The sequence below is a fragment of the Herpailurus yagouaroundi genome, unplaced genomic scaffold (genome assembly GCF_014898765.1).
Source record: "Herpailurus yagouaroundi ecotype Mexico unplaced genomic scaffold, PumYag 29, whole genome shotgun sequence".
Taxonomy (NCBI): domain Eukaryota; kingdom Metazoa; phylum Chordata; class Mammalia; order Carnivora; family Felidae; genus Herpailurus; species Herpailurus yagouaroundi.
Window position 1 is genome coordinate 97,946,108 of NW_024412377.1, and position 15,210 is coordinate 97,961,317.

Genomic DNA, 15,210 nt, shown 5'->3' on the forward strand with positions numbered 1-15,210 from the left:
TTTAAAAGTAAAGTACAATACATATTATTTTATTGACTATATTTGTCAGTATAGTCAGTTTACGTTTGTGTCCTTTTTTAAACTGAATTTATCATACAAAACGAATACACTTCTTTGCCCTTAGTGAATTGGGTGCCAGCAGTGGTAACATGTATGTACCAGTACTGATGGATCTCAAGAATCAAAATTGCCTCTCATTTTACCTGTCTTCATCACCTTCCCTCTGTTTCTCTTCCTGGCCAACTTCATTCCCTGCCTGAGTTTAGTCTGCCTTTTTGAATCATAGCTCCCCTTCCCTGTTTCCTTTTACATTGCATAAATTGCAAAGTGAGGAGAGCAAAGGCTGAGAGGATTTATACTATTCTGTTTGTCTTCCTTTCCAGGTATACAGTGTAAAGTAGCCCATAGTAGGGGCACCAGGGTGGCTCAGTCGGTTAAGCGTCCAACTCTTCATTTCAGCTCAGGTCATGATCTCACAGTTTGTGAGATTAAGCCCTGTCTCAGGGTCTGTGCTGACAGCACAGAGCCTGCTTGGGATTTTCTCTCTCTCTCTCTCTCTCTCTCTCTCTCTCTGCCTATCCATTGAGCGTACACACTCTGTCAATCTCAAAATAAATTAATTAATTCAAAAAAAATAGTCGATAGTATATTACTAGTATTTATACACCTCATGTTTTAAAATATTTTTAATCTTTTGCTACCATTTAGAAATCAAGATGTTTTGAGGTGCCTGGCTGATGCAATCAGTTAAGCATCCGACTTTGGCTGAGGTCATGATCTCATAGTTCATGAGTTCAAGCCCTGCTTCAGGTTCACTCAAACCATGCTTCAGACTCTGCACTCTCTCTCCCGGTCTCCCTCCGTCTCTCTCATAAACAAATAAATAAGAAGAAACTCTTTAAAAAGAAAAGAATGTTAAAAAATAGAAATCAAGATGTTTTTAAATTAAAAAACAAACCCAAAAACCTCACTTTTCTTAGAAAAAAGCACAAGATCTGGCAGTATTGTGCCTTTATTCCAACATACAGCAGCACCAGTTGGTGTAGAGGAGGCTGCCCTTAGATGCAGCCTGTGCTTTCCACCTGACCTCCGTGCTCCTTGTATCACACTGTCTCACCAACTGTCATCTTCTTCCATTTTTTAAGTATTTTGCCAGAAATAATACTTTAAAAAAAATTAAGTGTAACAATTGTGTGTTATTTTGAGTTGAAAGATTATAATTAATGTTTACCTCTATTTTTTCTGTTTGGTTTAAGTGGAAACAGTCCTAGAGTTTCATTGGGAGAAACTTCAGGCAATAATACCAATTAAAACTGATAGAAGGTTTCTGTCATTGAATCCTTGAAATACTATCCAGTTCCAGATAGTTCCTTTTTGTAATACTTTAGGTGCTCAAAGCCTTTTAAGCAGGGAACTGTGCCTTCTTTTACTCATTATTTCACGTAACTATTCTGTTTTTCTTCATCTCCACCTGAGCTTTTTGACGCTGTTGAATTCTCTCCTGTAAGTTTTCATGAGTCATTCAGCAAAGGAAGTCATATATTGTGTTATATTTTTACACAAAGGAATAAAACAGTTCCTAACAGATGACATATGGTAGATGTTTATAAGCAACCAAAGTAGAGTTAAAGTGACTTGATTTCATAACCCATTTAATACACTTATGAAAATAATTTGGTGATTAAGGCACAATTTAATAAATACAGAGTATCCTGATTTTTATTTAATTATTTTGTGAAGTCATTACATTGCCAAGGAGTTCTAAAATATCCCAGTTTGTGTTCTTTTTTTATTGCTTAAAATCCAACATTTTTTACCTAGTTAAAAAATTAGTTTAGTTGTAAGAAATGTCAAGCAGCTGATAAATGAATTGTCTGAAGGTTGAAAATGTTATTCAAAGGTTAAAACAGTAGAACAGTATTAACATTTCTTTGAGTTGGCATAATGAGTTGATGAGTTGACCTTTTATTGGCCTATGTAGAATAGAAGAAATAAATATAATAAATTTCATAGTATGGCCTTAACACGGAAATAAAATATGAATGTATACCATTGCCTCAGTACTAGCCATAGGCTTTTCTTTTCTTTTCTCTTTTCTTTTTTCTTTTCTTTTCTTTTTTCTTTTCCTTTCTTTTCTTTTCCTTTCTTTTCTTTTCTTTTATTAGGCAGATTTTTATGACCATAGTGTTTTATTCATTTTGTTGGCATTTTATTGAAACCCTCAAGAAACAGAGTTCTTTCCTGTGCAGTAACACCACCTAGTCTCTTATCAATAGATTACAGTAGAGTTACAGGGTATGTTATATCTTAATTAGTCCTCCAAAAACATCTTAATGCAACAAAGAAAAAATACTGTATTTTAATCTTTTTGTGAAATGAGGAAAGTGAACTACTTATTTAATAAGCACATATGCATATGTTAAGGAGTCCAGCAGCTTTCTTATTTATCACCAATCTGTTTTCTTTTTGTCTATAATATACAGTGACTTTTGTCTGGATTTTGCCCTACCTTTAGCATGAAACTGTATGCTCTACAAGAGTATTAGGAGTAATGTGCCATGCCATTTTTCCCAAAGAGACCAAGGACCTAAGAGATTTAAAACACACACACATGCACGCACCACACACACACACACACACACACACACACACACGCCTTAAGCTGTAAGCACTATATTCACTGGCTTTATGTTAACAATTGACAAGTTTGAGTTCAGCTAATATTTTACTAGTTATTGTACAAGTGTCACATCAAAGTCTCTGGCAGCCTGTGTAGTTTCTTTTTTCATTATTAATAGTATGGTATGATAAAGCCCATGTTTTTCAGCCATTTCTGTATAACCCTTTTGTGTATATAGCACTGATTCAGAAGCTGTATCCAAATACAGATGCCTAATTGAGTAAACTTTCCCAGTGTAGTAGGCTTCAAATAATATAAATCCATTATATGAATAATTTTATGCTGATTACTTTGCTCTTGAAGCATTCATATAATAAAACATGCCATTGATCATGAGCTGTCCTCCAGAATTAGTGTGGGGCTAAGCTCACAGTTAATTATCTTAAGAATGAAGATGGTACCAAACTGTGTCAAAGGGCTATCAACAAGGCATCTTGAGAACTGTCACTTTGTCAAACGAAATACAAGGATACATGATATAAAGAGATTTAAATCATGAATACCATCATGTTTTGGAGATGACAGCATTTGCTACCAATGTGTCAGCTGCAAAAAGACCAAACCCCAGTATATCTATGGGGGAAGAAAGCATTAAGGATTTATTCATCATAAAAAATATGACTAATCAGGGGCAACTGGGTGGCTCAGTCGGTTGAGCGTCCAACCTCAGCTCAGGTCATGATCTCACAGTCTGTGAGTTCGAGCCCCACGTCGGGCTCTGTGCTGAGAGCTCGGAGCCTGGAGGCTGCTTCCGATTTTGTGTCTCCCTCTCTCTCTGCCCCTCCCCTGCTCATGCTCTGTCTCTCTCTGTCTCAAAAATAAGTAAAAACATTAAAAAGAAATTTAAAAATATGACTAATCAGTGTAACTAACAGAGCTGTGAACTGATGAGGTGTAGCTTTAGGAGAAATGCAAGAAAAGTATCATTACAGTTATTTGCTCTACAATAAAGCCTGTTTGCTAAAGATTTAGGCAACAAGTTTTCTGGTACTTGTGTAGCATCCTGATAAATTTTAGGTTTATAAACAAATGAAATTCAAATCAGAATCAGCAAACCAACATACATATACCCCTAGCAAACTCATAACATTTTAAAATCAACATCAAACAAGTACCTTCCTATAAAACCTGATCTTCATTGAACCTATGAAACATAAGCATACTTCTTAATATATTAACCTTATTGGGGCGCCTGGGTGGCGCAGTCGGTTAAGCGTCCGACTTCAGCCAGGTCACGATCTCGCAGTCTGTGAGTTCGAGCCCTGCGTCAGGCTCTGGGCTGATGGCTCAGAGCCTGGAGCCTGTTTCCGATTCTGTGTCTCCCTCTCTCTCTGCCCCTCCCCCGTTCATGCTCTGTCTCTCTCTGTCCCAAAAATAAATAAAACGTTGAAAAAAATATATTAACCTTATTGAATTCTTCTTTGTCCTGTCTGTTCCATCATTTCTGTCATGGTTAGCATTAAATGGCAAACCATATTTATCGATAAGCCCTTCGATAGTCATAGTCTACTGGATTAGAGTGCCCTTGCTGAAATAAAACTATATCTAATAAGATATATACAGAATAAAGGTAAATAGAAAGCTTCTGTACAGTATGACTGCAGTTATACTGAACACTTTGAGCAAAGTGGAGATTAGAAGTGGATGGTTTCAATTTAAATATATAACATATATATAAATATTTGTACTAAATAGGTATATATTTCAGATCCTTCACTAGTCTCATGTGTAGCCAAACTTTAGAGTCATAGCAGAATAAAATGTTGTTTGTCTTAAGTTTTAGCATTGCCAATTGAAAAGTACCAGTATTGTCTATTGATATAGCTATTTCCCATTCTTGGTTAATCGAAAAGTGAATCTTCAGAAATTCCAAACCCTTTTACTTGTTTTTTCATGATAACCTAATCCACTACTAAATATTCTTCCAATAAGTCTTTGAATCATGAACTTAGACTTATTTGGGTTCCTATAATGCCAGTTGTCTTGGTTAATTTCTGAATACAAATTAATTTCTTTTTTCAGCTCTGCTTTAATTTGCATTTTTAAATTTTGGATTTTTATTTCCAGTTGGAATTTGGGAAATTTTTAAATTTACTATATCTAGAGTAAATACTCCATAATTTTTTTTTTATCTAGAGTAAATACTCCATAATTTTAAGTACATAATCTCTTAAAAGCACCAAGTGAGTCCTTTACAGCTGTTCCAAACAGGAATACATTTCTTTCTCACTTTCAATAACAAAAGGACAATACTGTAAAACATGAAATTTCTCAGGATGAGGTATATTTCTGAAACAGAATGTGTTCTTTGAAGTATGTGCAGACTTGAGTTGTGAAAAGAAAGCCTTTGAGCAAAATCATGAAATTGTAATTTGCTTTAATATTCTTAGTTTGAAGTTGTTCTTATAAGCCATCATTAAATTTGACTGTTTTAACCAAACTACAAACACGATATAAGTTTTCAGGGATTTGTCTGCCTCCTTTTCACATCCTTCATGGTTTCATGTCTAAATTATCTTATTTCCTAGAATCTCTTGAGCCTGAGGGATCCATTACCGTTTCAATGGGTATTGACTTTTGTGATTCTACTCAGACTGCCAGTTTCCAGTTGTGGTAAGTTCAATTGTTCTCCTATATTTTATATTACCTGTAAAGGATAGCACATCAAAAAGCAGGCTTTCAGCAGCTTTTTTCTTTGAGAGAGAAACCATTTAAACAAACATGTCTTTCTTTGGCAACGTTTAGACTGCCGTAGAATAGTTGTACACATTGTTTACGGCATATGTATTTTTAGTATTGTTACCCAGCTTAGCCATTACAGTCTGCCATATATGATTGAAATTCACAGTTTGTTGGTTAAAGTAAGAAGCTACTGCTAAATGTTTTTTTACTTAACTCTACAGTTTTAGAAAATTCATGAGGAAAATTCAGGAGAAATTAAAAACCTTAATAATAGTGAATAGGCCAGAAAAGATATGTTTTGAAATATCTTTTATATTATCTTGAGCCTCATAAGTGAAAAGTTATTGATTCTGTCAGTACCTAACACCCATACATTTTTCCCTTTTTGCTTTAATTTATAAACTGCCTTTGTTAAAACTTGAAGAACATTTATACAGTTGGCAAAGATTTCATGGGTGAATACTATACAAAAGAGCTTTTCTAGGTTTGGGTTTCATTATAGTTATTGTTTCCATATAGTGTTTTATAAATTTCTGATAAAGTCTAGGAATTCTTAGCAAATTAATACAAAGCTGTATTCATCCATCTTTCAGAATTACCTTTGAACTCTTACATTTTTCTGATCGAGGATATGATTTGTTATTTTGATTTGAAGTTGCTTTGATTTTATTCTAAAAAGAATTGAAACATTTTATTTGTCTAAATCTTAGCTAGTTTACAACAGAATTTGTTTGCTACAATAAAAATCAGCAAGTTTAGGAAATAGACGTTTTAAAATAAATTTATAGGTCAAGTATAGTGAACTCTTCTTTTCCATATGCCTTTTCAGTTTACCAGTAATTCAGGCCTAATATTGTACCATTTATTGCTGAAAACCTGCAATGATGAATATAAGCAATGTAGCATAACACATTGATTTTATGCAGATCATCACCTTTATGTTTTGGGAGGTCTGCTATATTAGTGATATATAAAAACTGATTACTTTTCCCAACATTGCCTAGTAATTGTTTATTATTTTTCTATTAGACAAACAACAGAGATCAATATTACTGAGCACAGGACTATGAGTAACATCACTCTAAATAGATTTGCCTCCAACACCAGAGGTATATTCATTTTAATGATTTCAACAATGTGAGCCCAATGACAAAGCTTGTGGACCAAGTTAGGACAAAACTAAGAACTAAAAAAAATTATTTTTTCTTATCAATTTATATGAAGAACCTGCTAGATTTCTATATAATGAGGCAGGGCTCTTTAAATATATTATCATTACAAAGATTTCTTTCCTCTGTAACCCATTGGACGTTTTCTTGCATTTTATCTTTTATAATTAACTACATACCTTTAGGGATAAGTATGTAGGTAGTGTTTGATTTTTTTGTCTTACATTGGGGAGTGTATATCAACAATTTTTTCTCAATTTCTTTTAAACGAATTTTAGGAAAATTAGGAGTTTATTTTATATAGAAAATAGCCTTAGCTGTTATAAGCATTTACACTAATGTTTTTCTGTTGTGAATATATAAATTATTTTAGATTTTATTAAACACATAAGCATACTAGATCAAAAATTATTTTTTATATGTTCCAAAAAGAACACTTTGTCTTGCATCAAATGTAATTGATCCTGAAGCAGTGTAATCACAATTACTCACTTTCTTAATTGGCCTGCCCAAAATCAGAAAATGGAAACCGATCGACAGTGTTTAAATCAATAGCTTCATAGTAGTGCTAGTGGGGGTAGGGAGATAGCGGTAATGGGTAGATCAATCGGTCTTAGATGCCAATCACTGACTGTGCCTCTTGCATAGTAAATAGCACTTTTTGCTTAGTGATGTGCTGTATTAGTCTTGGTAGTTCAATAATAAGGGGGAAAAAAGCAAGAATGGCTGATACTGAATTTTTTCCTCGAAATACATTATACAAATCGATAGGTAAAATTATGGATAATAAGAGCATATTTGGTAAGAAGCCTTGAGAAATGCTGGGAACATGGACTATAAGCCTTTCAGGTATACTTCTATTTATTAAAAGAAAATAAGAGTAAAATGATTCTACTTTAGTCTCTACATTAATTCTGTATCATTATAGCTATATGACACATACATACATATACGTAGAACTATTGTATATAGTTATGTGAATACTCGATGTGTTAATGCCTTTTTTTGCTTTGCATTTTAAATGGTAATCAAAATAAGTCCTTGATTAAACTCACTGAGATTTAAAATGTGTATAATACACATAAATGTGTGTCTCTCTCTCTAAAAGTAGATTCAGTGCTTAAACAGGTCTCATGCTTGTGTTCAGTAGATACTAGTGTGGTAACTAGTGTGAAAAATACGTCTTCACTCAAGTTAGAGGGGTGAGTACTAGCACCCTCTTCTTTGCCCCAAATCTATTTAAAAGACAGAAACACATTCTTTAAAAGAGAATGAACACTAAAAACAAAATGAAAGAATGTCATTAGCTGACCAGAAATTGTGAAGAGTTGTTGGCAGTTAGAAAGCAAATGGGAACATATCAACAGTAACAGAGAAAATAAAAACCACAGAGCGAAACACTCATGTAAGAAAACTGCAATGGTAAGAAAAAATCTAGCAGAATATGAAGCATAAAGTGAACAGATGAAAAGTTAGGGTAAGACAGTCATCAGGAAATCAAAGAAGTACTTCCAGCCCCCAGTTCTCCCACCTTACTCTAACGGCAGGCAACATTCACATTTAGTCAGAGACCTAAAAATTACACTGCAAGGAGAACGACCTACTTTCCTGGAAGGACTTTTGGTGTGGATGTGGAGTCCTAAGACAACAGCAGGGTTTTTGAGTTTGTGGGAAGGAGGCAGCGATGGTCAGAGATGAGGTGAAATGAAGTTCTGTCCAGAAGAGGAGTATTCTCAAGTTCTGTCCCACGAGAGCAAAGTCAGTCTTACACCTGTTTTTGGAGAGATAAGGCCATTGCCTACCTGCCTCTCAACTTCATGTCCATGTAACCAGTCATGCCTCACCCACAAGAAAACTTCAGTCAGCCCACCATGGGAGAGGAAACCCACAGTAATAATACTATGTATCAAGCAATTGCAGTGTGCTTGGCATTGTTCTAAACACTTGTATTGTGTTAATTTATTTAATTCTCAGAACAATTCCATGAGATAAGTATTATTATCCCATTTTTAGAGGTGAATAGACTGAGGCACAATAAGAGTAAGAAAACTGTCTAAAATACAGCTAATAGGTAGCAGACTTGTGTATGTTAATTAAGCCAGTTCCTTCATTATGAATGAAAAATGGACAGCCTACGGAGGGACTAGACTTTTGAGGAAAAGCATCAGTTTGGAAGGGAAGACTCAAGGTGACTACAAAGACTCGTTACAAAGGGATAAGACAGTTTGAAAAAGAAAAGAGATAACTTTAAAAATTATAATCTAATTCAAGAGAACACTACATCTTTACAACATTTATTTATTTATTTTTTTGAAGGACAGAGACAGAGTGTGAGCGAGGGAGGGGCAGAGAGAGAGGGAGAGGCAGAATCTGAAGCAGGTGCCAAGCTCTGAGCTGTCAGCACTGAGCCCAGCACAGGACTCTCACCCGTGACCTGTGAGATCATGACCTGAGCTGAAGTCAGATGCTTAACCAACTGAGCCACCCAGGCACCCCGAGAGCACTACATCTTTAAAGCAAGAACATATCACTTGCTTTGAAATAGGAGCAATTACAAAATTTTAAATATATTTTCAGAGGTTTAAAAATACAGTGCCAAAAGAAATTCAGTAGATGCACAATAGAATGCCCACAGCTGAGTACTGATTTAGTTCTGGAAGAGGGAGCAGTGAAATCAACTGGAATAGAGAACAAAAAGAGGTGGAAACTGTGTAAGAAAGGTTAAAAGAAACAATTCGCCTAATAAATCTACAAGGAAAGAAAAGAAATGATGGAGCGAAGAAATAAATTGTAGAAGAAAAATTTTTCCCAAGCTAAAGCAATGTACAACCCTTCAGATTGAAAAGACCCATCAACGATCAAACAGGATGAATGTGAACTACAATCAAAAAGACCACATATCCGGGGCGCCTGGGTGGCGCAGTCGGTTAAGCGTCCAACTTCAGCCAGGTCACGATCTCGCGGTCCGGGAGTTCGAGCCCCGCGTCGGGCTCTGGGCTGATGGCTCGGAGCCTGGAGCCTGTTTCCGATTCTGTGTCTCCCTCTCTCTCTGCCCCTCCCCCGTTCATGCTCTGTCTCTCTCTGTCCCAAAAATAAATAAACGTTGAAAAAGACCACATATCCTTGTGACATTTTTGATAAGGAGAAAACCAATGTGGTGTCTTTCAGAGTGGAGAAAAAAGCAGCTTACCTAAAAAATAGCAAGAATGTGAATGGAATTAGAGTTCTCATCAATACTGTCATCATTTCTGGTGGCCAGAAGGCAAAGAACGAGGAAACCAAATAGACGTTTTTCAGAGAAGCAAATTTCATCAGTTTACCACCCACAGGCCCTTTCTTGAAAGGATTACTCAAATATATGCTGTACTAAAAACCTTTGTGTAATGTGAACCAGAGAAAAACACAGAGTCCAAAAAAAGTAATGGACAAAGAATTCTATGTGTAAAATGCATTAATGTGTAAGATAATTGTTCACACAGAATGCAGAAAATAAATTTTAATAATACACTGGAACTAAAATCCTGACATGGACAAGTTTGAGAAGGGATGAATAATGGTTTTCTTGTCATGTTTGGCAGAAGGATTGATTAATGGCGAAAAGAGGTTTAAATATGGTTTAAAATATTAAAACTACCCACTAAAATAATGAGAATATGAGATATAACCCCAAATGTCTAGAGGTAAGAAGAAGTGATTAAAACTTGATCAGTTTGGGGGCACCTGGGTGGCTCAGTTGGTTAAGTGTCCTACTTGATTTTAGCTCAGATTATGATCTCACAGTTTGTGAGATCAAGCCCTACATTGGTCTCCACGCTAACAGCTTGGAATTCTCTTTCCCTCTCTCTGCCCCTACTCACTCGCTCAGTCACTCTCTCAAAAGAAATAAATAAACATTAAAAAAAAAAAAAAAACTTGATCATTTTAACAAAGAGGGAGAAGAACAAAGCATGGTAAATAGAACACAAAATAACGTGCCTGGAAGGAGCCACACATACCACACATACTTGTTATCATGATTCATATCAGGAAGTTCAATTCCATTTACATTAAACATGTAAAAACAAAATTCAGCATATACTATTTATAAGTACCCCACCTTAAAAGAGAATGACAGAAAAATTGAGAATAAAAAGGTGAAATATATAGATGTTGTGTGTAGGTTTACTATTATCAGAAAGATGATAAAAAGAAAAGGAGGCAATGCTAACGCTAGAAAAATTTAAAAGGCACTTCATATTAAGAAAATGTTCTATTCATTGCAGTCCTCCACAAAAATATAAGTTACAGACTTTTCAGTAACATAGTTTTGTAATATATGAAGCAGAAACTAATGAAATTCTAGGAGAAATTGACAAAGCCATGACCACAGTATATTTTAACACATGCCTCAGAAGTTAACAAATCAGAGAAGATAGATATTTAGATAAACATTCAGGTAAAATACATATACACACAACCTCAAAATTTCAATAATTCAGTTATCTAACTTGATCTAAGACATTGGTATTTGCAAAGAAGTCTTTGTTTCCTGAGTACAGGAAATACACAGTTTTTTAAAAAAAGCATAGGATGTACAAAAAAAAATTGAAAATTTTTAGGCTAATTTGATTAGAGAAAAAAGATTACACATAAGAAAGATTAGAAAAGAGAAAGGTAATAAAACACAAGATATTCTGAATTACAAAATAACATATGTAATTCTATACCAGTGAATTGGAATCTTTTTTTTTTTTAAGATTTTTTTTTAACATTAATTTATTTATTTGAGAGAGACAAAGTGCTAGTGGGGCAGGGGCATAGAGAGAGGGAGACACAGAATCCGAAGCAGGCTCCAGGCTCTGAGCTGACAGCACAGAACCCACATGGGGCTCGAACTCACGCACCGTGAGATCATGACCTGAGTGGAAGTCAGCCGCTCAAACAACTGAGCCACCCAGGCGCCCCTGAATTGGAATATTTAGATGAAATGAATGGCTCCCTAGAAAAAAAATGTTAGGAATAAAACTGATGAAATTGTATCAGAACTTCAAAAAAGAGATAATCTGTATATATTATTTAAACTTTGTAGATCAGAGAAAAGGAACGTATCCATGTCATTCTATAAAGCTTAGCATCACCCCAATTTTAAAATCTGAATAGCACACGACAGTACATACTACTTGGTGTTATAAATTCAGATGACTTCTGGGCCTTACAAGTTACCTGTTACTACATGAAATAGGAGAAACATTCTCTTTTAAGTCAGAAAAGCAAAAGAAGGTTACCCATTTTCAACACTATTTCACATTATATTGAAGTTCTAGCCAATATAAAAAGACAAGTAAAAACAGAGGTATAAATCCTAGAAATGAAGAGACAAAACTGTCATTTTTATCCAATATCGTTATCAACCCAGAAAGTCTTGGAATCAACAGCAAATCTATTATTTAATTAGTGAGTTTAAAAAGGTGGTACATGGGCCGCTGGGTGGCTCAGTTGGTTAAGCTCCAGACTTCAGCTTGGGTCATGATCTTATGGTTTGTGAGTTTGAGCCCCGCATCAGGCTCTGTGCTGACAGCTCAGAGCCTGGAGCCTGCTTCAGATTCTGTGTCTTCCTCTCTCTCTCTCTGCCTCTCTCTCTGCCTCTCTCTCTCTCTCTCTCTCTCTCTCTCTCTCTCTCTGTCTCTCTGTCTCTCTCTCTCTCTCTCTGTCTGTCTCTCTCAAAAATAAATAAACATTAAAGAAAATTTTTTTAAACGGTAGTACAAATCATCAAGTGAAAATCAATAACATTTCTATATAATAAGAATGACCAATTTTAAAACATTATGAGTAAAGTTATTTTATAGGAACAACAAAAGGAATAAATTAACAAGAAATACGTATGTAGGAATTAAGAAAAAGAAAAAAACCCTGAAACTTTCCTGAAGGTCATGAAAAGAAAATTAATACATATACTGTGTTCCAAAATGAGATACTGTACTTTCCTTCAAATTAATCTTCAACTTTAGTGTGATTGTAGGCAGAATTCCAGTAGGTCTTTTCAGGGAACTTGACAAATTTTTAAAATTCAACCAGAAACGAAAATGTCATAAACCATAAAAAAATGTATTTAAATGTTATATACACAAATGTTTTCATACTCTTTGGGGGGAAAATCTTAAGACAGTACTAGGAAGGATAAAGTGAAAAATGATCAGATTTGACTATTAAAATTTTTAAATTTCTCTACAAAGAAAAAGTAGATACCATAACAGGTGAGACATGGTGAGAATGTATTGCAGCGTATGTAGTAGACAAAAGTTTAATAACCAGAGTATGTAAGAAACTCTTCAGTCAATATAAAGGAATTCAGTAAAAAAGTGGGGAAACACTAAGAATAGGCAGTTTATAAGAACAAAATGCAAATAGCCAATGAACATAAGATACTGAATATCACTAGTAACAGGGAAATTAAAATTAAAACATGTCACCAAATTGGCAACATTTTTAAATAATTTTAGTATCTGACATTGACAAGGTAGAGGAAACATGTATTCTGGTATACCGTTTATGGGATTTTCGTTGACACCACCTTTTTTAGGGCACTTTGGCCCTTCCAGAACACTAGGTACTCACACTCTTCTACTTAACAATTTCCTCTTCAGGCCGTCAGGCCTAAACAAATATTGGTGGTTTGCAGAAGAAAATAGATCTAGCCAAAGGTATTTAAGTAAGTATTGTTTATAGTAGGGAAAATTTCAAATGATAATCAATATAGGAATGCTTAAATAAATTATGATACAACCCTTTATATATATAGGTTTTGAGTGTCTAGTATGCATTAAGCATTATACTGTTATTTAATTGTTAAAAGTTGGCTACAAGGTAAGTGCCTTTTTTTTTTTTTTAATTTCATAGATGAGGAATCTTGAGTTTCACAATGGTTAGACTACTTGCCCATTTCTCTTACCTAGAAATGTACCAATCTGGATCCTACAAGTCTGTGAAATGAAATTGTATGTAGTGCAAGTATATGCATTACACTTAAATATAACAGGTAGATTCTTGTATTACATTAAACTATCATGTCATTTGATCCCATTTAACTAGGCTATTTAGAGCTGCCTAATAATAGTACTTTGTTGATGTGTTAATTCCAATAGATACACATCTGTCCTTACTCATTTTCACCATTCCTTACCCATGCCAAGATATCTATGTTTAGCCCCATGGTCAGCCAGAGGGAGTCAGAAGAAAAAGAGGTCAGGGAAAAGAGAAGAGCTGTAAGGAGAAAGAGAAGTAAACAAAAAAAGGGCAAAGGGTAGAAAAGGAGGCACGTGAAAACTGGAGGACATCCTAGAACACTAATATAGATGAAAGTTTCCCTAAAATAAAGAGGGAACATTCCATCTTAGGCCAGTCTAAGCCATACCTTGCTTTGAAACTGAAACTGGCTTATAAAGCATGTTATATGCTAGCTATGTTAGATTGTTGCATTCGGCTGTGTTAACACAAACCCACCAAATAGGGGTGTATTATTCTGCTAGTATAAGAAGAACAGAGGTCAGCAGTTAAAGAGCTGCCAGAGTACCTCCATAGTATCTTCTGGGTATAAGGTTTTTCCAGCGGTTTTTGTTTTCATGTGCTAATGTCATTAGCATGTGCCTGCCATCCTCATGGTCACAATATGGCTGCTCTAGTTTCAGGCTTCTGTCTGCATTCCAGGCAAAAATAAAAATAAAAGAAGAAGGAAAGAAAGAAGTGACATGGAAAGAGGAGCCATGTCTTTTTTGGAAAAGCAAAACTTACCCAGAAATCCCTGACAGACTTCTGTTTCTGCTTCATGGGTTATAACTGGGTTACTCAGTCCTAGCAACGAGAGAGGCTGAGATAGAAAATGTTTCAGTTGGGCACATTGTGTACCTGAACCAAATCAGGGTTATGCCAGGAAAGAAGAAAAATAAAAGAAACACAGAGTAAACAACAAGTTCTGTCTGCCACAACAGTGTTCCACTTTTATTTACATTTGCCTCGTAAGACCCATTCTGGATCAACTTCTGTCCTTAGTTTTTCATCCATAATTATGTTAGCCATTTTACCAACTACAGAAAATAAAATATCATTAGCCAAAAGCAGTGAAAGCAAAACCAGTCAAGTTGAGTCATCTATATTAGTATTTAACACACTGCAAATTCCTAGTAGGGAAATTTCAAGATCACTTTTTGGCTCAAACTTAAACCTGCTGCTTACCCACCTACATTTTCATATGTGCTTTAGAAGGCAAGTCTCCTTCTCCCTGGGAGTCAGAGCTACACAGCTACCTTTAATCAAGGGCGTAAATGGTGTCCTTCAGGACCGTTGGGAAGGACAAGGCTAATCATTTCATCTGTAATTAAAAAGAAAATACCAGTAAAGAGAGTGTAACAAATACAATTTAACACAGTGGTCATTTTAATTGTATTCTTCTATTAATAAAATATTTCTATCATGCCCTCCCTATATGTATAAATTTATATATATTATATATAGTTCATATCTATATTTTTTTTAATTTTTTTTTTAATTTTTTTTTTTCAGCGTTTATTTATTTTGGGGACAGAGAGAGACAGAGCATGAACGGGGGAGGGGCAGAGAGAGAGGGAGACACAGAATCGGAAACAGGCTCCAGGCTCCGAGCCATCAGCCCAGAGCCCGACGCGGGGCTCGAACTCGCGGACC

At 35.2% G+C, this 15,210-nt stretch overlaps 1 protein-coding gene across 2 annotated transcripts in view; it reads left to right on the forward strand.

Moving 5' to 3' along the window:
- Positions 1 to 15,210, forward strand: part of AP3B1 (adaptor related protein complex 3 subunit beta 1) — a 269,037-nt gene that overhangs the window by 232,333 nt on the left and 21,494 nt on the right. For both annotated transcript variants that reach the window (XM_040450164.1, XM_040450154.1), the window contains exon 24: positions 5,209 to 5,293. In XM_040450164.1, the coding sequence (XP_040306098.1) occupies positions 5,209 to 5,293 (85 nt within the window). The remainder of the gene's footprint in view (positions 1 to 5,208; positions 5,294 to 15,210) is intronic.